Below are 26,474 nucleotides of genomic sequence, written 5' to 3' on the forward strand. Positions count from 1 at the left end.
TTGGTACACACTAGGCGATGTACCAGCGATATATCTTATTGGCCAGTGTGTACGCATCTTAAAAACCTATCCTTGAGTAGATCCTTTGCAGCTGGTGTCCCCATAAGGCATCACAAGCACATTACCTTTATCAGGTTACCAAAAATACAAATTTAGCAGATCAACTGCCAAGCGAACAATAATGTACCATGCACTGTGTAACCATCACAGACAAACACTGTAATTAGCCTCTTGAGGTTATGGCACAAAAGAGTCTCACTGAATTAAAAGATAATGTTCTCACTACACCCTTTAAAAGGGCCTTGGACATATTTAAAAAAAAAACTTACGAGAAATACTTGTATCGCAACAAGCATCAACGTCACTGGTGAGCTGAACGTCAGTTCTGTACTCTGAAACACAGACAGACATTACTTTACTTGGGCAGTATGGATGGTGTAATGGTTAGCATTACTGCCTCACAGCACTGAGGTCATGGGTTCATTTCCCACCATGGCACTGTGTAGAGTTTGTATATTCTCCCTGTGCTTGCGTGGGTTTCTTCTGGGTACACTTGTTTCCTCCTACAACCCAGAAATGTACTGTAGGTAAAGAGGCTTCTGACATAAATGAACCCTATTTACATGTGTTTAGGGAAGACTAGATGGGCCAAGTGGTTCATAGCTGCTGTTAGCTTCTTTCTTACTTGATACAGGTTGAATATCCCTTATCCAAAATGCTTGGGACCAAAGGTATTTTGGATATCGGATTTTTCCGTATTTTGGAATAATTGCATACCATAATGAGATATCATGGCGATGGGACCTAAGTCTATGCACAGAATGCATTTATATTTCATATACACCTTATACACACAGCCTGAAGGTCATTTTAGCCAATATTTTTTATAACTTTGTGCATTAAACAAAGTGTGTGTACATTCACACAATTCATTTATGTTTCATATACACCTTATACACACAGCCCGAAGGTCATTTAATACAATATTTTTAATAATTTTTGTATTAAACAAATTTTGTGTACATTGAGCCATCAGAAAACAAAGGTTTCATTATCTCACTCTCACTCAAAAAAGTCCGTATTTCGGAATATTCCGTATTTCGGAATATTTGGATATGGGATACTCAACCTGTATATCAGTAGAAATTACAGTCATTTTCTACTGGAAGAGCAAAATATAGAGAGAAATAGCTTTTACCTTTTGTGACAATAATGGACCCAATGACCAAAGCTTCACAATACTTGTTTGGTACTTATTTACTAAGTTTATTAGATGTGTATTTTTTAATAGGCTGAGCATACCAATAGCAAGGAAAATCGTGGACAATTCTAGAATCTAGGATTACTTCAACGAGTCTATAAAGCTCAAATTTACAACTTTCTCAACACAAAAAGCATCTTCCAAATTCCCATACCAGCCCTAACTCAGTTGTTTGTATATTTGTATTACTATTACTAACATTTATATTTCGCCAACATAGTCAGTTGCACTTTAGACATTTGACCGATAGTTGTTGCTGGTTTTGGTTAGACAATTAAGAAACAAAAGTTCCAACTTCAAGAAAATGTTTTGCTATGGCATTTATTTTAAATGCAATCCAATAAAGTAATGACTTTGTATAAATGTTATTGTAGTGTGTTTATACTCTATTTGCTGATAATAATCATAATGAAGGAAAGGTACTTTAAAGTATTGCAGGTACTGCAAATAGGTACCTAGCTCCCGCGTAGCTTTAGCCAAATGTTACCCGACTATTACTAACAATTACTTAAAGCAAGTTCTTGAACAATAGAGTTTAATACTCTTCTATAAATAAGTTAATAATTGTAGGTCTCTTTATCACATATACAATGATATATGGTCTGTAATGGAGCACACAGCAAGCACAGTAATCTGCTGAACAATAAAGATTGGTACATATTCAGGAAGTATTTTCCTGACAAATTCCAGAATAAGTGGCAGTGGGCTATGGATTTAATAATAAAATTATATATATATATATATATATATATATATATATATATATATATATATATATACACACACACACACACACACATATACATACATACATACATACACACACACACACATATACATACATACACACACATATATACATACATACACACACACACGCGCGCACACACACACGCATACATACATTCAGGTCCATAAATATTTGTACATCGACACAATTCTCATATTTTGGGCTCTATACACCACCACAATGGATTTGAAATGAAACAAACAAGATGTGCTTTAACTTCAGTCTTTCTGCTTTAATTTGAGGGTATTTACATCCAAATCAGGTAAACGGTGTAGGAATTACAATGGTTTCTATATGTGCCTCCCACTTTTTAAGGGACCAAAAGTAATGGGACAAACTAAACAATCCTAAATCAAACTTTCACTTTTTAATACTTTGTTGCAAATCCTTTGCAGTTAATTACAGCCTGAAGTCTGGAACGCATAGACATCACCAGGCGCTGGGTTTCATCCCTGGTGATGCTCTGCCAGGCCTCTAATGTAAATGTCTTTAGTTCCTGCTTGTTCTTGGGGCATTTTCCCTTCAGTTTTATCTTCATCAAGTGAAATGCATGCTCAATCGGATTCAGGTCAGGTGATTGACTTGGCTATTGCATAACATTCCACTTATTTGCCTAAAAAACCCTCTTTGGTTGCTTTTGCAGTATGCTTCGGGTCATTGTCCATCTGCACTGTGAAGCGCCGTCCAATGAGTTCTGAAGCATTTGACTGAATATGAGCAGATAATATTGCCCAAAACACTTCAGAATTCATCCTGCTGCTTTTGTCAGCAGTCACATTATCAATAAATACAAGGGAACCAGTTCCATTGGCAGCCAAACATGCCCACGACATGACACTACCACCACCATGCTTCACTGATGAGGTGGTATGTTTTGGATCATTAGCAGTTCATTTCCTTCTCCATACTCTTCTCTTCCCATCACACTGGTACAAGTTGATCTTTGTCTCATCTGTCCATAGGATGTTGTTCCAGAACTTTAAAGGCTTTTTTAGATGTTGTTTGGCAAACTCTAATCTGGACTTCCTGTTTTTGTGGCTCACCAATGGTTTACATCTTGTGGTGAACCCTCTGTATTCACTCTTGTGAAGTCTTCTCTTGATTGTTGACTTTGATACATATACAGTACACCTACCGCCTGGACAGTGTTCTTGATCTGGGCAACTGTTGTGAAGGGGTTTTTTTTCACCAGGGAAATAATTCTTCTGTTATCCACCACAGTTGTTTTCCGTGGTCTTCCGGGTCTTTTGGTGTTGCTGAGCTCTCCAGTGCGTTCTTTCTTTTTAAGAATGTTCCAAACAGTTGATTTGGCCACACCCAATGTTTTTGCCAACTCTCTGATGGATTTGTTTTGATTTTTCAGCCTAATGATGGCTTGCTTCACTGATAGTGGCAGCTCTTTGGATCTCATATTGAGAGTCGACAGCAACAGATTCCAAATGCAAATGTTACACCTGGAATCTACTCCAGACCTTTTACCTGCTTAATTGATGATGAAATAACGAGGGAATAGCCCACTCCTGTCCATGAAATAGCTTTTGAGTTGGTTGTCCCATTACTTTTGATCCCTTAAAAAGTAGGAGGCACATATAGAAACCGTTGTAATTCCTACACCGTTCACCTGATTTGGATGTAAATACCCTCAAATTAAAGCGGAAAGCCTGCAGTTAAAGCACATCTTGTTTGTTTCATTTCAAATCCATTGTGGTGGTATATAGAGCCCAAAATATGAGAATTGTGTCGACATCCTAATATTTATGGACCTGACTATTATATATATATATATATATATATATATATATATATATATATAGTTAGTATCAATAATGGTACCCATTTAAGTCCATAAAATTATTGTGTCTACCTTTTATTGTGTCAACCTTTTGACCTTGCCGACCTTATCCATGTCTACCATTAGTGGTAGACCTATTGACTGTAGACCATTTTAGTGTAGATCTAATAATCCACACCCAGTAAAAAAAAAAAAAAAAAAAAACACAATAAAAAGGTTGTTGTTTCCTACACCTGCATACACAGTATCCCCAGCTTCAGGGGCGCACACACTGTAAATATATCATCTAACACTAAGCGCATTCTCTGCTGAGTGATGATGGCTCTACGACATAAGGACTCAAACACATAATACGAGTACATATATTCCGTAATGTTGTTTATACACAATGCTTCGCACAACTGTCTGAGTCAATGTACCTGTCATCTGCTCCAGAGCCGATTCTTCATGTGGAGGGATGAGCAACAAATGCATAGGAACAGAAAAACTATTTTCATTCTTCTGAAAAACATAATGTAATAAAAAATAAGATTTTACTTACCGATAAATCTATTTCTCGTAGTCCGTAGTGGATGCTGGGACTCCGTAAGGACCATGGGGAATAGCGGCTCCGCAGGAGACAGGGCACAAAATAAAAGCTTAAGGATCAGGTGGTGTGCACTGGCTCCTCCCCCTATGACCCTCCTCCAAGCCTCAGTTAGGATACTGTGCCCGGACGAGCGTACATAATAAGGAAGGATATTGAATCCCGGGTAAGACTCATACCAGCCACACCAATCACACCGTACAACTTGTGATCTGAACCCAGTTAACAGTATGATAAACGCAAGGGAGCCTCTGAAAAGATGGCTCACAACAATAATAACCCGAATTTTTGTAACAATAACTATATACAAGTATTGCAGACAATCCGCACTAGGGATGGGCGCCCAGCATCCACTACGGACTACGAGAAATAGATTTATCGGTAAGTAAAATCTTATTTTCTCTGACGTCCTAGTGGATGCTGGGACTCCGTAAGGACCATGGGGATTATACCAAAGCTCCCAAACGGGCGGGAGAGTGCGGATGACTCTGCAGCACCGAATGAGAGAACTCCAGGTCCTCCTCAGCCAGGGTATCAAATTTGTAGAATTTAGCAAACGTGTTTGCCCCTGACCAAGTAGCTGCTCGGCAAAGTTGTAAAGCCGAGACCCCTCGGGCAGCCGCCCAAGATGAGCCCACTTTCCTTGTGGAATGGGCTTTTATTGATTTTGGCTGTGGCAGGCCTGCCACAGAATGTGCAAGCTGAATTGTACTACAAATCCAACGAGCAATCGTCTGCTTAGAAGCAGGGGCACCCAGCTTGTTGGGTGCATACAGGATAAACAGCGAGTCAGATTTTCTGACTCCAGCCGTCCTGGAAACATATATTTTTAAGGCCCTGACAACGTCAAGCAACTTAGAGTCCTCTAAGTCCCTGGTAGCCGCAGGTACCACAATAGGTTGGTTCATGTGAAATGCAGAAACCACCTTAGGTAGAAATTGAGGACGAGTCCTCAATTCCGCCCTGTCAGAATGAAAAATTAAGTAAGGGCTTTTATATGATAAAGCCGCCAATTCTGACACACGCCTGGCTGAAGCCAAGGCTAACAGCATCGACACCTTCCATGTGAGATATTTCAAGCAGATGCGATCCGGACCATTTGTCCAGTAGATCCCACTGAAATGTTCTTGCATGGAATCTTCCGAATGGAATCGCTTCGTAAGAAGCCACCATTTTTCCCAGGACCCTCGTGCACTGATGCACTGAGACCTGGCCTGGTTTTAGGAGGTTCCTGACTAGCTCGGATAACTCCCTGGCCTTCTCCTCCGGGAGAAACACCTTCTTCTGGACTGTGTCCAGAATCATTCCTAGGAACAGTAGACGTGTCGTTGGAATCAGCTGCGATTTTGGAATATTTAGAATCCACCCGTGCTGACGTAACACTACCTGAGATAGTGCTACTCCGACTTCTAACTGTTCCCTGGATCTTGCCCTTATCAGGAGATCGTCCAAGTAAGGGATAATTAAAATGCCTTTTCTTCGTAGAAGAATCATCATTTCGGCCATTACCTTGGTAAAGACCCGAGGTGCCGTGGACAATCCAAACGGCAGCGTCTGAAACTGATAATGACAGTTTTGTACTACAAACCTGAGGTACCCTTGGTGAGAAGGGTATATTGGGACGTGGAGATAAGCATCTTTGATGTCCAGAGACACCATATAGTCCCCTTCTTCCAGGTTCGCTATCACTGCTCTGAGTGACTCCATCTTGAATTTGAACCTTTTTATGTAAGTGTTCAAGGATTTCAGATTTAAAATTGGTCTCACCGAGCCGTCCGGCTTCGGTACCACAAACAGCGTGGAATAATACCCCTTTCCTTGTTGCAGGAGGGGTACCTTGATTATCACCTGCTGGGAATACAGCTTGTGAATGGCTTCCAAAACTGCCTCCCTGTCGGAGGGAGACTTTGGTAAAGCAGACTTCAGGAACCGACGAGGGGGAAACGCCTCGAATTCCAGTTTGTACCCCTGCGATACTACCTGTAGAATCCAGGGATCCACTTGCGAGTGAGCCCACTGCGCGTTGAAATTCTTGAGACGGGCCCCCACCATATCTGAGTCTGCTTGTAAAGCCCCAGCGTCATGCTGAAGACTTGGCAGAAGCAGGGGAGGGCTTCTGCTCCTGGGAAGCGGCTGCATGGTGCAGTCTTTTTCCTCTTCCTCTGCCCCGGGGCAGAAAGGAGTGGCCTTTTGCTCGCTTGTACTTATGGGAACGAAAGGACTGAGTTTGAAAAGACGGTGTCTTTTTCTGCTGATGTGGAGTGACCTGGGGTAAAAAGGTGGATTTTCCAGCCGTTGCCGTGGCCACCAGGTCCGATAGACCAGCCCCAAATAACTCCTCCCCTTTATACGGCAATACTTCCATGTGCCGTTTGGAATCCGCATCCCCTGACCACTGTCGCGTCCATAACGCTCTTCTGGCAGAGATGGACATAGCACTTACTCTTGATGCCAGGGTGCAAATATCCCTCTGTGCATCACGCATATATAGTAATGCATCCTTTAAATGTTCTATAGTTAACAAAATATTGTCCCTATCCAGGGTATCAATATTCTCAGTCAGGGAATCCGACCATGCGACTCCAGCACTGCACATCCAGGCTGAGGCGATTGCTGGTCGCAGTATAACACCAGTATGTGTGTATATACTTTTTAGGATATTTTCCAGCCTTCTATCAGCTGGTTCTTTGAGGGTGGCCGTATCAGGAGACGGTAACGCTACTTGTTTAGATAAACGTGTGAGCGCCTTATCTACCCTAGGGGGTGTTTCCCAACGCGCCCTAACCTCTGGCGGGAAAGGATATAATGCTAATAATTTTTTAGAAATTAGCTGTTTTTTATCGGGGGAAACCCACGCTTTTTCACACACCTCATTTATTTCCTCTGACTCAGGAAAAAATATTGGTAGTTTTTTCTCACCCCACATAATACCCTTCTTTGTGGTACTTGTAGTGTCAGAAAGGTTCAATGCCTCTTTCATTGCCGTGATCATGTAACGTGTGGCCCTACTGGACATTACGTTTGTCTCGTCTCCGTCGACACTAGACTCAGTATCTGTGTCAGGGTCTGTGTCGACCCACTGAGGTAACGGGCGTTTTAGCGCCCCTGACGGTGTCTGAGACGCCTGGACAGGCACTAATTGATTTGCCGGCTGTCTCATGTCGTCAACAGTTTTTTGCAAATTGCTGACATTATCACTTAATTGTTTAAATACAATCATCCAGTCAGGTGTCGACTCCCTAGGGGGTGACATCACCAACACAGGCAACTGCTCCGCCTCCACATCATTTTCCTCCTCATACATGTCGACACACGCGTACCGACACACAGCACACACACCGGGAATGCTCTGATAGAGGACAGGACCCCACTTAGCCCTTTGGAGAGACAGAGGGAGAGTCTGCCAGCACACACCCAGCGCTATATATATATATGCAGGGATAACCTTATATAAGTGTTACTCCCTTATAGCTGCTGTTAATATATTTATTTGCTGCCAAACGTGCCCCCCCTTCTCTTTTTTACCCTGATTCTGAAGCAGGACTGCAGGGGAGAGTCAGGGAGCCGTCCTTCCAGCGGAGCTGTGAGGGAAAATGGCGCTTGTGTGCTGAGGAGATAGGCTCCGCCCCTTCACGACGTCCTTATCTCCCGCTTTTTCTGTGTAAAATGGCAGGGGTAAAATACATCCATATAGCCCAGGAGCTATATGTGATGTATTCTTTTTAGCCACCTAAGGTATATACTGTAATATTGCGTCTCAGGGCGCTCCCCCCCCAGCGCCCTGCACCCTCAGTGACCGGAGTGTGAAGTGTGCTGAGAGCAATGGCGCACAGCTGCGGTGCTGTGCGCTACCTTAGTCTGAAGACAGGATCGTCTTCTGCCGCCGATTTCACCGGACCTCTTCGTCTCTTCTGGCTCTGTAAGGGGGACGGCGGCGCGGCTCCGGTGACCCATCCAGGCTGAACCTGTGATCGTCCCTCTGGAGCTAATGTCCAGTAGCCTAAGAAACCCGATCCACTCTGCACTCAGGTGAGTCCGTTTCTTCTCCCCTTAGTCCCACGATGCAGTGAGCCTGTTGCCAGCAGGACTCACTGAAAATAAAAAATCCTAAACTAAACTTTTATTCTAAGCAGCTCAGGAGAGCCACCTAGATTGCACCCTTCTCGGCCGGGCACAAAAATCTAACTGAGGCTTGGAGGAGGGTCATAGGGGGAGGAGCCAGTGCACACCACCTGATCCTTAAGCTTTTATTTTGTGCCCTGTCTCCTGCGGAGCCGCTATTCCCCATGGTCCTTACGGAGTCCCAGCATCCACTAGGACGTCAGAGAAATATAGCTTACCTATCTGAGCATTAAACAAACACAATTTTAATATTCCAGCAGAAAATATATTAATGTAATGAAAAGATGATCAATTAGCTAATGTAAGATACACTGGTATTGATAGCCTACAGTGGGATAGGGACAATAACCATGGGAACAATCTCTATTTGGATTTACCAAACAATAACTTTTGAACTGTCCAGTAACAAGTAGTTTCCCCACACTGTATGTAAGAAAACCCCATTTTTTTCTATGTATTTTCTATGTAATTTATTATTTATTTATTAAGTTTCTTATATAGCGCAGCATATTCCATTACACTTTACAATTGGAACAGCAGCAATAGAATAAAACTGAGTAATAACAGACAGACATAGAGGTAGGAAGGCCCAGCTCGCAAGCTTACAATCTATAGGGAAATAGGCATTGATACACAATGATAGGTGCTACCTATTGTATAATGATCCTGCCAGATTGCAAAGGTTCTATGGTCACCTATGGACAAATTCTATATGAAGTGTTAAGCATAGGGGTGTGTAATGTACATATCATTAATTTAAGGCAGTGGTTCTCAACACGGTCCTCGGGGCTCCAAACAGCTCACGTTTTCCAGGTCACCTAACAGGTGCACTCGTTACTCACTGACACATTTTAAAAGATGGAGAAAAAATACTTTGAAATTGCACAGGACCCTTTAGTGTGTAAGTTAGTAGATGATACTAAAGACCAACATATAGGGGTATATTCAATTAAAGTCGGATACATTCCGACATGCATTTTTCGGAATGGATCCAACAAGGGCTAGTCAATGACCATCTCAATCCGACTTTAAAAAAAGTCGAATTGAGATGAGGGAGCTGAGAGGAGGAGAGGGGGGAGACCAGCGGGGAGACGAGGGAGAGCAGCGGCTACAGCAGCATAGTAGGAGAATGTGGCACCGCCGCCAGACCTCACAGCAGCGTCCACCCGGCTCCAGCAAGCGAGACCTCGCTTGCTGGAGCCGGGTGGACGCTGCCGTGAGCGGCGGCTGTGCCACATCCTCCTGTTACGCTACTCTCCCCCCTCTCAGCTCCCTCAACTCAATCCGACTTTTTTTAAAGTCGGATTGAGATGGTTGGAAACAGGGCCAAAACCTGTCGGATTTGGCCCCGTTTCCGACAGAAGCACGCGGATTGGCGGCTATTCCGCCGTTCCACGTACTTTTAGACAAGTCAGAATTCCCGACTTGTCGGATAATTCTGGGGTGTATTGAATAGGTTGGAACCCCTTCCAACCTAAAAAAAAGTCGAAAACTGCCGTCTTTCTAACAGACGGGAGCTTTCGACTGCAATTGAAAATACCCATAGGCTGTTTCTAGACCAAGATTCTTTATAGCACTAGGTTGGCAGTGCTCCCAGATAAATAGTCACCACGACTATATGTAAACAAAAGAGTTTTTTTTACAAGAGACGTAAAAAAAGAAACTATATGCCTATTCTGGGGCACACTTATTGTTTGTTCTTTTTGTTGTATACAGGTGATGTGTCATCCACACGACTGTTAGGTGGTGTGCTTTGGATGAAAACACACACCATATTTTTTTTAAACTTATTTAAAGTGGTAAAACGAAAAAATGTGAGTACATACAAACTCCAACATATACATATTTTTAATTTAATAGAAATTGATAAACTGCATGTGTATCTACAACAAAAGGTGGGAAATATAGAACGTCCATATTTCCAGATATTAAACTATTGATAGATGAATGGTGGGAAATTTAATTTCCGGATACCTAATTTCATATTTTCGCTATAGTAGATACCAATTTAATTCTATATGTTACCCGTTTAAGTATTAACTTTTACATGTCGCATAAAGCCTAGTATTTTTAATATTAAAACCATTGAAAGCTAATTTTTTTTAAACAAATACATTTATAAGTGTGCCCCAGAATAGGCATATAGGGCGACATGTAATAGGATGAGATTTTTAGACTTTTGAGACTTTTAGTAAAAAAACAGCCGAAATCGCCTGTTTTGAGTAAATCGCAAATGTAACAGGATGCGAACTGCACTCTAATTCGCATTTTTCCCAGAGAAAATCGCATATTTTCACTTGTCGATTTCATTTCACACTTCAAATCACATCCAGATGTTTTCCCATTCAAAAGTATACAACTCGCAAATGTAATAGAATGTGATTTTGGAAATCGCACTTAAAAATTTACTAAAAACCGCACACAAAACAGACCAGGTAGAGATAGGTAATTTGGAGTACTTCCACCATCACCCAAAAAACAAAGGGTTACACTTTGCACAGGTGAGCCATACTTTCATCAGAAACACGCTTACAAATACCCCTACATCATCCAGGGCATCTGTGAGGGATTGAGCAATGGATTTTTGCAGTCAGGAGTTGAGCTGTGTGTATGTGATATTGCACGTTTCGTGGAGCTGCACAGGAGGGCGGCGCAGGCTGCGCACCAGAACCAGGTCCCCAGACCACTTTGTGCTTCACATAGGTACCGGCAGCACACCATGCCTGAGGGATGGCTACTTGGTAGGTACATTCAAGTTATCTTTTAATGTGTTTCCTAATATGTCCTTTTAAAAGTACTGTTTTACTGCCTAACAATGCAGCATGACCCTGACCCATAATGGTGTGCTTATTTGGTCAGTAACACACTTATGTGTGCCATGAAGTACACTTACATTACTCTAATGAGTGTGCTTATGTGTAGTAATAACTGACTGTTAGGGTCTGGTAATTAACTATACCTTAGTGTGTAACAAATACCTGAAAACAACTGTAATTAATCATTCACAACCACGACTTATGTTTTGCAGGTGATTCAGGGTATAGGTGTTTACCGTGGCTCATGACACCTCTACGTAATCCACAAGGCCCTTCACAGCACCAATATAACGATGCACACATTGCCACCCGCAATGTTGTGGAACACACTTTTGTGGTGCTTAAAAGTCGTTTTAGGTGTTTGGACCGGTCATCAGGTACACTACTATATCAACCACCCAAAGTAGTGATGATCGTCCAGGCTTGCTGCATAACACTGCCCTGGGCCACGACAATTATGCAGATCAAGGCATTGCAGCAGTCGTGGAGGAAGCTGAGCCCAGGGCCGGCAACAGAAATCTTGGGGTCCTGTAAAGTGATAACGCTGGGGCCCCCTCAGACACATACACATTTTTTTTGTTAACATGCAACAGAATTTGCTGTGCTATATAAGACACTGTTAAAAAATAAATATTTATTTATCTATACACAAAAATAAATACAGGTTGAGTATCCCTTATCCAAAATGCTTGGGACCAGAGGAATTTTGGATATGGGATTTTTCCGTATTTTGGAATAATTGCATCCCATAATGAGATATCATGGTGATGGGACCTAAATCTAAGCACAGAATGCATTTATGTTACATATACACCTTATACACACAGCCTGAAGTTAATTTTAGCCAATATTTTCAATAACTGTGCATTAAACAAAGTGTGTGTAAATTCACACAATTCATTTATGTTTCATATACACCTTATACACACAGCCTGAAGGTCATTTAATACAATATTCTTTATAACTTTGTGTATTAAACAAAGTTTGTGTACATTGAGCCATCAGAAAACTAAGATTTCACTATCTCACTCTCACTCAAAAAAGTCCGTATTTCGGAATATTCCGTATTTCGGAATATGTGGATATGGGATACTCAACCTGTATGTATATATCTCTCCTTCCTCCCACCCATCCCATAGTCTGTCTCTCCCTAGTGACTCCGTGCTACATTCCCTGCTTCCTCATCCCAGCCCTGTATCCTCTCTCTGCACATGTTATATCTGCCCCACTGCAGTGCACATGGTTTTGCCCAACTGCTAACAAATTTGCTACTGCCATCAACTCTGAATTATGCCCATATTAGTGTGGTGGTTATACTTCCACAGAAGCAGATTAAAAACTGGCACCATTGCCCTGACTAGGGCACAGTTTTCCTCATAGGAGAAACGCACATGGCGACCACTGGGAGTACGCCCTGGCATAGGGCCTTCCTCAACCTACTCTGTGGCCTCCATCACCATCCTCCTCCTGCCAGTCGACATCACTAAGGAGAGGCTCCTCCAACTCTTCCTCCTGCTCCCTCTCAAAATCCTCCTCCTCTGTGTCACTTTGCCTGCTTCCAGCACCAGCTCAGCCTGCTCCTCCTGACTCCTCCCAGGCACTGCCCTCCTTGCCACCATGCTGCTCTCTCTGCCTCTCTTGGTTACTCTCCTCTCCATCTTACACTCCTCCCAGCCTAACAAAGGGCAAAATGGCGCTGGAGCCCTTTATATAGGGTGTGTGATGCAGATTCCAGGGGATTTAGCTCGGCCAATAGGTGGGGTTCTTTGCTTGTGTGTAATGGTGGTGTTGTAAATCGCATTCTGGTTGGTCAGAAAAGCGCACATTACCGGGTCATAATATCGCGACAAATAGCATGACATTGCATGTTTCACTCCCTAATTTGCATCCTATTACATTTGCGATTTCAACAAAAAAACAAAAAACGCTTTCAAAACATGCGATAGGGGGCGATTTCGGAAATCTTACTAAAACTCACATCCTATTACATGTCACCCATAGTCTCTTTTTTTACGTCTCTTGTAAAAAACCTCTTTTGTTTACATTTTAAAAGATCCATAGGTTGAGCTAATTATTTCAGTTGTGATTCCGTGAGGACACCTGTAAAAATGCACTGTTTGGGGTCCCGAGTTTGAGAACCTATGATTTAAGGCATATTGAAATGGTATACCTACTTCATCCCTGATGCCAATGCAGTGCTGAACATAAGGCCACTTTACTATTTGTGGCAAATTTAGTTTTTCTTTAACCTCAGCACTCATGCTAATTGAGTTTCAAAATACTGGAATACTACAGAAAAAAAATAAGATTTTAAACCTACCGGTAAATCTATTTCTCCTAGTCCGTAGAGGATGCTGGGGACTCCGTAAGGACCATGGGGTATAGACGGGCTCCGCAGGAGATAGGGCACCTAAAAAGAGCTTTGACTATGGGTGTGCACTGGCTCCTCCATCTATGCCCCTCCTCCAGACCTCAGTTAGAGAACTGTGCCCAGAGGAGATGGACAATACAAGGCAGGATTTAGCAATCCAAGGGCAAGATTCATACCAGCACACACCAATCATACCATGTAACCTGGAACATACATAACCAGTTAACAGTATGAACAAACGACAGTAACGGTTCAAGACCGATGTCAACTGTAACATAACCCTTATGTAAGCAACAACTATATACAAGTCTTGCAGAGTTTCCGCACTGGGACGGGCGCCCAGCATCCTCTACGGACTAGGAGAAATAGATTTACCGGTAGGTTTAAAATCTTATTTTCTCTTACGTCCTAGAGGATGCTGGGGACTCCGTAAGGACCATGGGGTTTATACCAAAGCATCCAATCGGGCGGGAGAGTGCGTATGACTCTGCAGCACTGACTGAGCAAACGCTAGGTCCTCATCAGCCAGGGTATCAAACTTGTAGAATTTAGCAAAAGTGTTTGACCCCGACCAAGTCGCCGCTCGGCAAAGTTGTAATACCGAGACGCCTCGGGCAGCCGCCCAAGAAGAGCCCACCTTCCTAGTGGAATGGGCCTTAACCGAATTTGGTACCGGCAATCCAGCCGTAGAGTGAGCCTGCTGAATCGTATTACAGATCCAGCGAGCAATAGTCTGCTTCGAAGCAGGAGCGCCAATCTTATTGGCCGCATACAGGACAAACAGAGCCTCTGTTTTCCTAATTCTAGCCGTCCTGGCTACATAAATTTTTAAGGCCCTGACTACGTCCAGGGATCTGGAATCCTCCAGGTCACCTGTAGCCACAGGCACCACAATAGGTTGATTTATATGGAACGAAGAAACCACTTTAGGCAAAAATTGCGGACGTGTCCTCAATTCAGCTCGATCCACATGAAAAATCAAGTAGGGGCTCTTGTGTGACAAAGCCGCCAATTCGGACACTCGCCTTGCTGATGCTAAGGCCATCAACATGACCACCTTCCAGGTAAGAAATTTCAACTCAACCTTGTTAAGCGGTTCAAACCAGTGTGATTTTAGGAACTGCAACACCACGTTCAGGTCCCATGGTGCCACTGGAGGCACAAAAGGGGGCTGGATGTGCAGCACTCCCTTTACAAACGTCTGGACTTCTGGAAGAGAAGCCAATTCCTTCTGAAAGAAAATCGAGAGGGCCAAAATCTGTACCTTAACCGAGCCTAATTTCAGGCCCATATCCACTTCTGTCTGTAGGAAGTGGAGAAGACGACCCAGATGAAAATCTTCCGTAGGTGCATTCTTGGTCTCATACTAAGACACATACTTTCGCCAGATACGGTGATAATGTTTTACCGTCACCTCCTTCCTAGCCTTTATCAAAGTAGGGATGACCTCTTCCGGAATCCCCTTTATCGCTAGGATTCGGCGTTCAACCGCCATGCCGTCGAACGTAACCGCGGTAAGTCTTGAAATACACAGGGCCCCTGCTGCAACAGGTCTTCCCTCAGAGGAAGAGGCCAGAGATCTCCTGTGAGCATCTCTTGTAGATCCGAGTACCAGGCCCTTCGAGGCCAGTCTGGGACTACGAGTATCGTCTGTACTCCTCTTCGGCTTATGATCCTCAACACTTTCGTGATGAGAGGAAGAGGAGGAAACACGTAGACCGATTCGAACACCCACGGTGTTACCAGTGCGTCTACTGCTACTGCCTGAGGGTCCCGAGACCTGGCGCAATACCTCCGAAGTTTTTTGTTGAGGCGTGACGCCATCATATCTATTTGAGGAGTTCCCCAAAGACGTGTTACGTCTGCAAAGACTTCTTCATGAAGTCCCCACTCTCCTGGATGGAGATCGTGTCTGCTGAGGAAGTCTGCTTCCCAGTTGTCCACTCCCGGAATGAAGACAGCCGACAGAGCGCTTACATGATTTTCCGCCCAGCGAAGGATCCTTGTGGCTTCCGCCATCGTGACTCTGCTTCTGGTCCCGCCTTGGCGGTTCACATGAGCCACTGCTGTGACATTGTCTGATTGAATCAGAACCGGTAGGTTTCGAAGAAGACTCTCCGCTTGTCGAAGGCCGTTGTAAATGGCCCTGAGTTCCAACACATTGATGTGTAGACAGGACTCCTGGTATGACCAAAGCCCCTGAAAAGTCTTTGCCTGTGTGACCGCTCCCTATCCTCGGAGGCTTGCGTCCGTGGTAACCAGGATCCAATCCTGAATTCCAAACCTGCGACCCTCCAGGAGGTGAGCACTTTGCAACCACCACAGGAGGGATACTCTGGTCCCTGGGGACAGAGTTATTTTCCGATGTAAGTGCAGATGGGACCCGGACCACTTGTCCAGAAGGTCCCATTGAAAAGTCATTGCATGGAACCTTCCGAAGGGAATGGCCTCGTAGGCCTCCACCATTTCCCCCAGAACTCGAGTGCATTGGTGAACTGACACCCTTTTCGGTTTTAGCAGGTCCCTGACCATGTTCTGGATGTCTTGGGCTCTCTCTATTGGGAGGAAGACCTTCATTTGTTCCGTATCCAGTATCATACCTAGGAACGGTAGTCGAGTTGTCGGAATCAACTGTGACTTCGGTAGATTTAGAATCCAACAGTGTTGCTGGAGCACTCTCAGAGAGAGCGCCACACTGCTCAGCAATTTCTCCCTTGATCTCGCTTTTATCAGGAGATCATCCAAGTATGGGATAATTGTGACTCCATGCTTGCGCAGGACCACCATAATTTCCGCCATTATCTTGGTGAAAATCCTTGGGGCCGTGGAAAGTCCAAACGGCAACGTCTGAAATTGGTAATGACAATCCTGTACAGTGACTCTCTCCTGATGGGGGGCATATATGGGGACATGAAGGTACGCATCCTTTATGTCCAGAGACACCATAAACTCCCCCTCCTCCATGTTGGCTATTATTGCTCTGAGAGATTCCATTTTGAATTTGAATCTTTTTATGTACAGGTTTAGGGATTTCAGATTCAAAATAGGTCTGACCGAACCGTCCGGTTTCTGGCCACAAATAGGGTTGAATAGTAACCTCTTCCCTGCTAGTGCAGGGGAACCTTGATTATCACTTGCTGTATACACAGCGTTTGAATTGCAGCTAACACTACATCCCTTTCCGATGTGAAAGCTGGTAGGGCCGATTTGAAAAATCAGCTCGGGGGCACCTCCTCGAATTCCAATCTGTAACCCTGGGAAACTATTTCCAACACCCAGGGATTCAGGTCCGAACTGACCCAGGCCTGACTGAAAAGTCGAAGACGTGCCCTCACCGGTGCGGACTCCCTCAGGGGAGCCCCAGCGTCATGCTGTGGGTTTTGGAGCAGCCGGGGAGGACTTTTGTTCCTGGGCACCTGCCGAAGCAGGTGCTCTCTTGCCTCTGCCCTTACCTCTGGCGAGGAAAGAGGCTCCCCGACCTCTTTTGGACTTGTGCGACCGAAAGGACTGCATCTGATAGGGTGTTACTTTCTTTTGCTGTTGGGGAATATATGGTAAAAAATTTGATTTACCTGCTGTAGCTGTGGAAACCAGGTCCGTCAGCCCATCCCCAAACAATACATCCTCCTTATAGGGTAGTACTTCCATATGTTTCTTGGAATCCGCATCACCCGTCCATTGGCGAGTCCATAAGGATCTTCTCGCTGAGATAAACATGCCATTGGCCCTAGAAGCTAGCAATTCAATGTCCCTTTGAGCATCCCTCATAAATAAGACTGCGTCTTTAATATGGGCTAGAGTTAGGAATATAGTATCCTTATCCATATTATCAAATTGATCTGTCAGCTCATCTGTCCAAGCTGCAATTGCGCTACACACCCATGCCGACGCAATTGTCGGTCTTAGCACAGCACCCGTTTGAGAATAAATACACTTTAAGGTAGTTTCTTGCCTGCGATCTGCAGGGTCCTTAAGGGCCGCTGTGTCAGGAGACGGTAGCGCCACTTTCTTGGACAAGCGCGTCAGGGCCTTGTCCAGAGTGGGGGGTGATTCCCAAATCTCCCTGTCCTGCTTAGGGAAAGGGTATGCCATATAAATTCTTTTGGGGATCTGCGGTCTCTTATCCGGAGTCTCCCAAGCTTTTCCAAATAATTAATTTAATTCATGAGATGTGGGAAAATTAATAATCTGTTTCTTTTCCTTAAACATGTGTACCCTTGTGTCGGGGACCGAGGGTTCATCCACAATATGCAACACATCCCTTATTGCCACAATCATACACTGAATGGTTTTAGTCACCCTAGGGTGCAATTTTACTTAGTCATAGTCGACACTGGAATCAGAATTCGTGTCGGTAGTAGTGTCTTGTGTTAAGGGACGCTTTTGAGACCCCGACGGGCCCTGTGAGTCGGTCCAATCTGAGGACTAACCCCCTGATGTCCCCCCTAAACCAGCCTTATCAAGCCTTTTATGTAAAGATGCCACACTTGCATTCAACGTATGCCACATGTCCATCCAATCTGGAGTCGGCACAACCGATGGAGACACACCACTCATTTGCTCCACCTCCTCCTTGGAGAAGCCTTCTGCCTCAGACATGCCGACACACCCGTACCGACACCCCACACACACAGGGATTAACCTATAAGGGGACAAAACCCCAACCAGGTCCTAAGGAGAGACAGAGAAAGAGTATGCCAGCACACACCAGCGCTTAAAACACTGGAAAAAAATATGTCCAGATAGCGCTTTTTCATATATATATATATATATATATAATGCCAATTCCCACTCACTGCGTCGCTAATGTGCCCCCCTCCTCTTTTTTCCAGCCTGTGTTCAGCAGGGGAGAGACCAGGGAGCCAGCGTTTTCTCTCATGCAGCTTCTGTGGAGAAAATGGCGCTGGTTAGTGCTGAGGATCAAGCCCCGCCCACCCGACGGCGGGCTTCGGTCCCAGTGATTTTTCAATAAAATGGCGGGGGATCATAGATTTACTGCCTCAGCAGTCTAATCCAACTGTATTTGTGCCAAAATGTGAGGTTTATTGCTGCCCAGGGCGCCCCCCCCCTGCGCCCTGCACCCTTCAGTGCTGCTCTGTGTGTGTGTGACTGGGAGCAATGGCGCGCAGCTTACCGCTGCGCGCCTTACCTCATGAAGATCTGATGTCTTCTGCCTTCTTTATCCGGCTTCTATCTTCGGCATCTGTGAGGAGGACGGCGGCGCGGCTCCAGGACGAACCCCAGGTGAGACCTGTGTTCCGACTCCCTCTGGAGCTAATGGTGTCCAGTAGCCTTAGAAGCAGTGCCCAACTTGACAAGCCAGCTCTGCTTCTCTCTCCTCGGTCCCACGATGCAGGGAGCCTGTTGCCAACAGGACTCCCTGAAAATAAAAAATCTAACAAAATTCTTTTTCCACAGAAAACTCTGGAGAGCTCTCTGCAGTGCACCCATTCTCCTCTGGGCACAAGATCTAACTGAGGTCTGGAGGAGGGATATAGAGGGAGGAGCCAGTGCACACCCATAGTCAAAGTTCTTTTTAGGTGCCCTATCTCCTGCGGAGCCCGTCTATACCCCATGCTCCTTACGGAGTCCCCAGCATCCTCTAGGACGTAAGAGAAAATAAGGAAAAGTAAGAATGTCTGCTAGTTTATTTGATGTTAACCATTAATATTACCACTAAAAAAATACTTGATGTTAATGAATGTCAGATTTTTTTACATTTGCTGTACAGTGCCTTGCTAAAGTATTCACCCACCCCCTCCCCCCTCCTTTGCATTTTTCATGTTTTGTTGCCTCACATCCTGGAATTAAAAAGGATTGTTTGAAGGTTTGCATCATTTCATTCACAGAACATGGCTACAACTTTGAAGATTATTATTTAATTTTTTTTATTGTGAAGCAAACAACAAATAGGACAAAATAACGGAAAATATCAGCGTGTATAACTATTCACCCCCTAAAGTCAGTAATTTGTAGAGCCACCCTTTGTAGCAATTACAGCTGCAAGTCACTTTGGCTACGTCTCTATGAGCTTGCCACTGGAATTTTTGCCCATTCCTCAAGTAAAAACTTCTCCAGCTCCTTCATGTTGGATGGTTTCCGCTTGTGTACAGCAATCTTCAAGTCTGACCACAGATTCTCAATTGGATTGAGATCTGGGCTTTGACTAGGCCATTCCAACACATTTAAATGTTTCTCCTTGAACCACTCGAGTGTTGCTTTAGCAGTATGCTTCGGGTCATTGTCCTGCTGGAAGGTGAACCTTCGTCCCAGTCTCAAATCAGGCAGACTGAAATAGGTTTTACTCAAGAATATCCCTGGATTTAACACCATCCATCTTTCCCTCGACTTGAAACAGTTTCGCAGTCCCTGCTGCTGAAAAACATCCCCACAGCATGATGCTGCCATCACCATGTTTCACTGTAGGGATGGTGTTCCTGGGGTGATGGGATGTGTTGGGTTTGCATCAGACATAGCGTTTTCCTTGGTGGCCAAAAAGTTCAATTTTTGTCTCATCTGACCAGAGCACCTTCCCATTTGGGAAGTCGTCTACATGGCTTTTGGCAAACTCAAAACGTGCCTTCTTATTTTTAACACTAAGTAATGGCTTTTTTCTGGCCACTGATAATGCTGAAAATATCCTTAGGAAAGAAAGCTATACCTTAAACACACCTTAAATACACTTTACCATGGAGCCGCTGCGGCCACTGTACTTAACACACACTCTGCGCACTTCGTACGCTATTAGCGTACAAAGTCCCGTACTGAGTACGGACTTCGCGTACAAACGCCGCGCTGACGGTACAAAGTACTCACAGCGCGTACACACCCAGAGATACACCACAAACCCTGAACAGTTATGCAATGCAATGAAAATACGCTTTAAACCTTAGCAGGGCAATGAAGACACGACACCAATTGTGATTTTACCGCTGGGTTCCGACACCACAGTGGATTATTGCTGAAAGGGGGTTACAATACAAATAATACAATACAATATAACAGAGTAAATGGCTACATTCAATGGTACATACGTGAGTGGACAAGCTTGCGCAACCCGGCCGGTCCTCGGTCATCTGATAGATAACTTTGTGAGTCTTCTGTCTGACCAGGCCTGCAGCAGCTCTCTTTATACAATTCTTCCAAAAAGCAATACAATAGATACTGTAATCTCTTTGTCCATTGGACACAGGAATGCACATTTACAGTACAGGAGAGGTCATAGGTAGGTAGGTAGGTAGGTTGAATAGGTAGGCGATGTCTTTCCCAACTGCTCTTGTGGGTGGTCTCCTCTGGATTCCCGCTGCATACATAATGTGCAGTAAATCCAGTTTATATCTATATTCTGCTCCTGCACATAACTATCCGCAGGAACATGCGATCTTTCTCAAATCAACACCGGAATGTTACCTTTAAAATACCCTTCAGTTGGATACCAAACACCACCTTATAACCTTGTTCTGTCCCCTCCTATTCTGTAAAGGTGAATCCCTTTGTTCTGAAACTATTTAAACTGTTGTTACTTTCTGATGTGGTGCAGGGAGACTATGTGTACATTGTGCACTATTTGGATTAAATTGCGGATATGTGCACGCACAGCAGAGCAAGTACGCACACGGAGGCCATCTGTGTGTTGTTTGTACATGATGTGTGTACTGCAATATTTTTCGACTTTGACAGTCCACCCTTTGGCAGTCACCAATAACTGCCACTAACTAATCACTTAAAACAGAAAAATATCTACACAATATCTACAGAAGTTTGGATGGTCGGGGGAGAGTGGTAAGTAGGAAATGTATGACCTAGTGGGATAGTAAAAAGCATGTATGTATGAATCCATGTCTATGGGGCATGTATCATCGTGCCGTATATGTTCTAAATAAGCTTCTAGGTATTGCGAAGTATACATTAAATCCTTCTCATCCCGTATCAAGGGTCTGTAAATGGGCCAACAAACACTACCGAGCTCTTTTCGGCTTCTTGTTAAAACAAATGGGGTGCACATTTAGTTGATGATACATGGAGGGGGAAACATATGTGAGTGCTAGTATATGTGGATATCACCTGTCGACTATGTGTGCTATTAACTGGAGATTGCAGAGGTGAAGATAAGACACATATCTAAAATACATTCATATAAACATTTTGGGTAGGGCAGATGTCTTTTCCGGATGGATGTATCTGGGCAGAGGGGGAAACAAAAGAAAAACGGGTGAAAGAAACATGCCATGAAATTCATTAGCAATCCTTATCATAACACGGTCTCTATGGATGGGTCATAAATTAAATCTGCTGCTATAACAGCGCCCTCGCTCCTTAGACTCATCAACTTTGTGCCGTGCTTGCGCCGCGTCAGAATTCGAACACACCTAAATATCAAACCAATAATTATGACGACTCCCAGGATACAAAGGAGAAACTTCCCTACACTCATAATAACATTTTGAGCCCACTCTCCTAAACCTGAGAACCAATTTCGTGGGTTCAACCATGAGACCCAGCCAGTCAGTTCATTACTCACAGTCGCCAAGGTAAGGTTGTGTTTCCTCCTGAACTTCCACTTCAACTGCAAGATCTCGTCCATCTTTTGATCGATAATCTCCGTTGGATCATCATTACTGTTCATAATATACGTACAGCACTTCACCCCATATTGAGTTGCCAGAGTAACACAGTACCCACCTGTCACGGCTGTGATATAATTTAGGACCATCCTGTGCTGAATCAGTTCCTTCTTGTAAGCTTGTAACTCCCTTCCCGTATACCTGAAGGTGTCGTCATACATCTCAGTGATATTATCTATCAAGTTCGCTAGCGCATGGATATACCTATAATTTATAATCCTCTGGCAGTACGGGTGATGTCTAATGCGAGAAGGAATTGAATCCCGGTGGATTCGTGGATCAAATCAGAGGCTGCGTGCTCTGTTCTATCTATGAGGTGTCTCTTGATAATGTGTTCATAGTGAGTATGCGTATAAGGAGCCTGAGCACTGTGGTGAACGTCTTTCATCTTATCATGGGTTATGGTCATGACCTCTGGTAGTACTCTCCCAATATAACACAATCCCTCTGAGCTCGGGGCAAGCCACTTGTACGCCTTCCTCCCACATATGAAATAGGCATCATCTGGGAGAACATAGGGGACAAAATATGACATCACCATATTACAAACTTTCCAAGTAAAGAAACCTATCCCTAGTTTTCCCATCTGCTCAGTACAAGTATCGGGCTGGATGATATAAGCACAATACCCTGGCGATACTTTTCCAACCCACATGGTCTTGCTTCCACGAGTATACCTATACCGAAAATACCTCCCACTGTTGGCTATTTGACGTACAAGTTCAGAGTCTATGGGTATCCTATCAGCTCTGTGTGAAAAGGTCATTGTCTGGTTATTCCACGTCACTTCCCAATTTCCCGGTTTTCGGTACTTGGAAATATTAAAACATAATAAGGATCTGTCTACATGATACTGGTGGAGCTTCAAACTAGGGGGCCTAGAAATATTGAATTTCTTGTCCACCGGTCTCCCACCCCGCAATTCGAGTACCTCATCTATTGCTAAAGGGTACGGTACTAATCCTGACTTGCTCCGACCTTGAGGTACCTGTGAGCACACCCAGCATTCTGTCTGGTTTAAGACCTTACCCACTAGTGAGTGGTAATCACTCAACGGATGACGGTCCATGTCGATATTAAGGTTGGACTGACATCTCTGGATGCACCCATCCTCAACTATATTCTCACAATTCCTACAAATACAATATTCATCAGACAATAACCCCTCACAGTGCCTCCGAGCTCCCTGACTACCAGAGCGCTTACTGATGCGAGCCTTTACTAAAGTGATGTGCTGATCCTGAGATCCTACAAATTCATACTTGCCATCAGAACCCATTCCAGATCCCTGCTCGACCTCTCTGGGACCCTCACCAAAACAAACTGTCCTTATCAAAACCAGAATTACTAACAACCCGAAACGCAGTCTCTTGTGATCGATCCATTTCGTTAGGGGAAAGGAGAAAAATAAAAAGGAGAAAAGAAAGGAAAAATGTAGGGGGGAGGTGAAAAAAGAAAGTGGTACGACAACCGTTCTAGCTCTTGTTACTCTCTGTGCTCAGATGCCCTTCAACAGTCCTGCCTCTCAACTTTCCCAGAACAAATACTCTAGTGTCTCTTTGCTTTGCTCTTTGGACACACAGTTCACTTTGCTCTTTGAACACACAGTTACCAAACCACAAAAACTTGATGAAACTGCACGAGTTCTCTCCGGGTCAGCGACCTGCTTGCAGTGGGACGAGTGGATCCACGTCTCTCTTTCGGCGACCTTCAATGCTGTTGTGCTGGTTAACAAGACTTGATATGGTCCTTCCCACCTGTCTATGAAGCAACCTGAGCATAAGAAATTTCGAATCATCACATAATCCCCAGGTTCAATGTCATGACAATTACTGATCGGTAGGTCAGGAATCACCAGCTTTAAATTTCTCAGCTGCTGGCTCATCCCAACCAAATATTTCACAGTCACTTCATTATTACATTTCAAATCATCCTGGGGGTCTATCATTACATGAGGTTGTCGACCAAAAAGGATTTCAAAGGGTGATAGGATAAGGGGAGACCTGGGAGTGGTTCTGATGCTGTACAACGCTAGTGGCAAAGCTTCTGGCCACGACAATCCAGTTTCAACCATTAATTTGCTCAGCTTGTTCTTAATAGTGCTATTCACTCTCTCCACCTTTGCACTCGCCTGTGGACGGTACGGAGTATGCAGCTTGCTATTAATTCCCATCAGTTTGCACATGACCTGAAAGACTTCACCTGTAAAATGGGTACCCCTATCACTTTCAATTATTCTAGGGATACCATATCTACACACAAATTCCTGCACAATTTTCTTTGCAGTGAACGTAGCAGTATTTGTGGCAGCAGGGAACGCTTCTACCCAATTAGAAAATACGTCAATACAAACTAACACATTTTAAATTCCTACAGGGTGGTAACTGTATGAAATCGATTTGTATTACCTGAAAAGGGCCGTCTGTCGGAGGGATATTTGAGGGCTCTGTTGGTATTGACTTTCCAATATTCTTCCTCAAGCAAGTAAAACATGTCATTGCTCTCTTACCTGCATGAGAAGAGAATCCTGGCGCACACCAGTAGGCTCTCACCAGCTTACACATACCCTCTTTACCCAGATGAGTCAGACCGTGTGCCGCCTCAGCTAAGCTTGGAAGATATGCTCTGGGGGCTACTGGCTTACCTTGTCCACCTGTCCACAGTCCCGAGGATTCCTGGCCATACCCCTTTGACCTCCAGACTGCCCTTTCCTGTAATGAACACAAATCTTGCATTTCGATGTGTTTAACTGTTGTGTATTAGCAGTTGTGTGAAGTAAACCGTCTGTGGAAAGTGAAAAGAGAGGGGAAATAATAAAAAGAAAATTTGTCAGATTTGCGTTCACCATCAGGCTGTCACACCATCATGCATATCAGTGTCTATGCACAGTCTCCCTTCACCAGTATTCTCATTCCCCACCCTTTGTGCACGACCAGGCACACTGCGTAAATACTGGTGTCCCTATGCTGGTGAGATATACTGGATTTGGGCAGAGCTCTGAAAGACCGAGTAGGCATGTGGCGTTTGAACTATAATCCTGTCAGTGAACGTAAGAGATGAAGAGGAAACTTTGAAGACAAATCACATAGAGTTTAGTAACAGATAAGTTTGTAGAGGCAAAGAATTTTTTACAAAATTTGACATCTGGATTGGGCACTACGGGGGAATGATTATCTACTCGGTCTGCTCCCCTAAAAGAAATTCTATGTGTGTTATAGCTCTACTGGGACTATCCCAGCCATCAATCCAGTGTCCTGTCCATTCTAAGTTCATAGGGAACCCGGTATCTTTGAGATAATTTCCTCTACCTGTGATGGACATGCATCTAGAACCGTGAAATGTAACCTTAGTCTTCGTGGGTATCCACACATACTTTGTGCTTCCTGGGTGGGAGCACTCTATATGTATACCATCTCTTACAAAACTCCTGTTAAGATAATTAGAGGTCACTTCTGTTAGAGAGAGAAGCAGAAGTTTTAGAGACCTCCTCCTAACCCCAGTAAGTTCTGTCAAAAGAGTAAAGTTGCATTTATTCTGTTCTTCCCATTAACCGAATCTGTGTTTTCTATATAGCTCGTGATTCCTTACTATATGTCTCTTGATCCCGTCTATGTGTTTAATAACGTGGCTTGTTTTCTCTGTCTAGGGGTCTATATTGGCTATGTGTTCTACTACTCCTACAATCTCTGGCAACATGCCCTTCCTTCCTACAAGTGTAACATATCCTAGGTCCTTTCTTACTATCCGTGTTTTGGGGTTTAGGTTGATACTTCTTTGGTGTAAGAGCCTGTATTCTTTCAATCCTCAGCCTCTCCTCATGCAGTTCTCTACGCCTAGCAATATTCTTATGGTGTTCAATCGCGCAGTCTCTAAGGCAAGCTACTGTGGCCCCTCTCCAATCGGGCAAAAATGTTTGTACCCTGTCCCTTACTGTCTTATTGAGTCTGTCCATTAGCACAGAAACAGCCACTTCCCTATAATTTGCATCGTTCCCTGTATCTGATACCCCAATGTATTTATTCATTATTTGCAGGGCCCGATGGAATATTCAGATGTCCTTTCATTTTCCCTCTGTTTTATGGAGAAAATTCTTCTCTACTCAATGGGGAAAC

General features: G+C 44.1%; 1 protein-coding gene across 2 annotated transcripts in view; it reads right to left on the minus strand.

Moving 5' to 3' along the window:
• ACD (ACD shelterin complex subunit and telomerase recruitment factor) overlaps positions 1-26,474 on the minus strand; it is a 174,876-nt gene that overhangs the window by 26,478 nt on the left and 121,924 nt on the right. For both annotated transcript variants that reach the window (XM_063923065.1, XM_063923066.1), the window contains 2 exons: positions 4,263-4,344; positions 330-392 (listed from right to left, as the gene is read on the minus strand). In XM_063923065.1, coding sequence (XP_063779135.1) covers positions 330-392; positions 4,263-4,344 — 145 coding nt within the window. The remainder of the gene's footprint in view (positions 1-329; positions 393-4,262; positions 4,345-26,474) is intronic.

The sequence above is a fragment of the Pseudophryne corroboree genome, chromosome 5 (genome assembly GCF_028390025.1).
Source record: "Pseudophryne corroboree isolate aPseCor3 chromosome 5, aPseCor3.hap2, whole genome shotgun sequence".
NCBI classification, from domain to species: Eukaryota; Metazoa; Chordata; class Amphibia; order Anura; family Myobatrachidae; genus Pseudophryne; species Pseudophryne corroboree.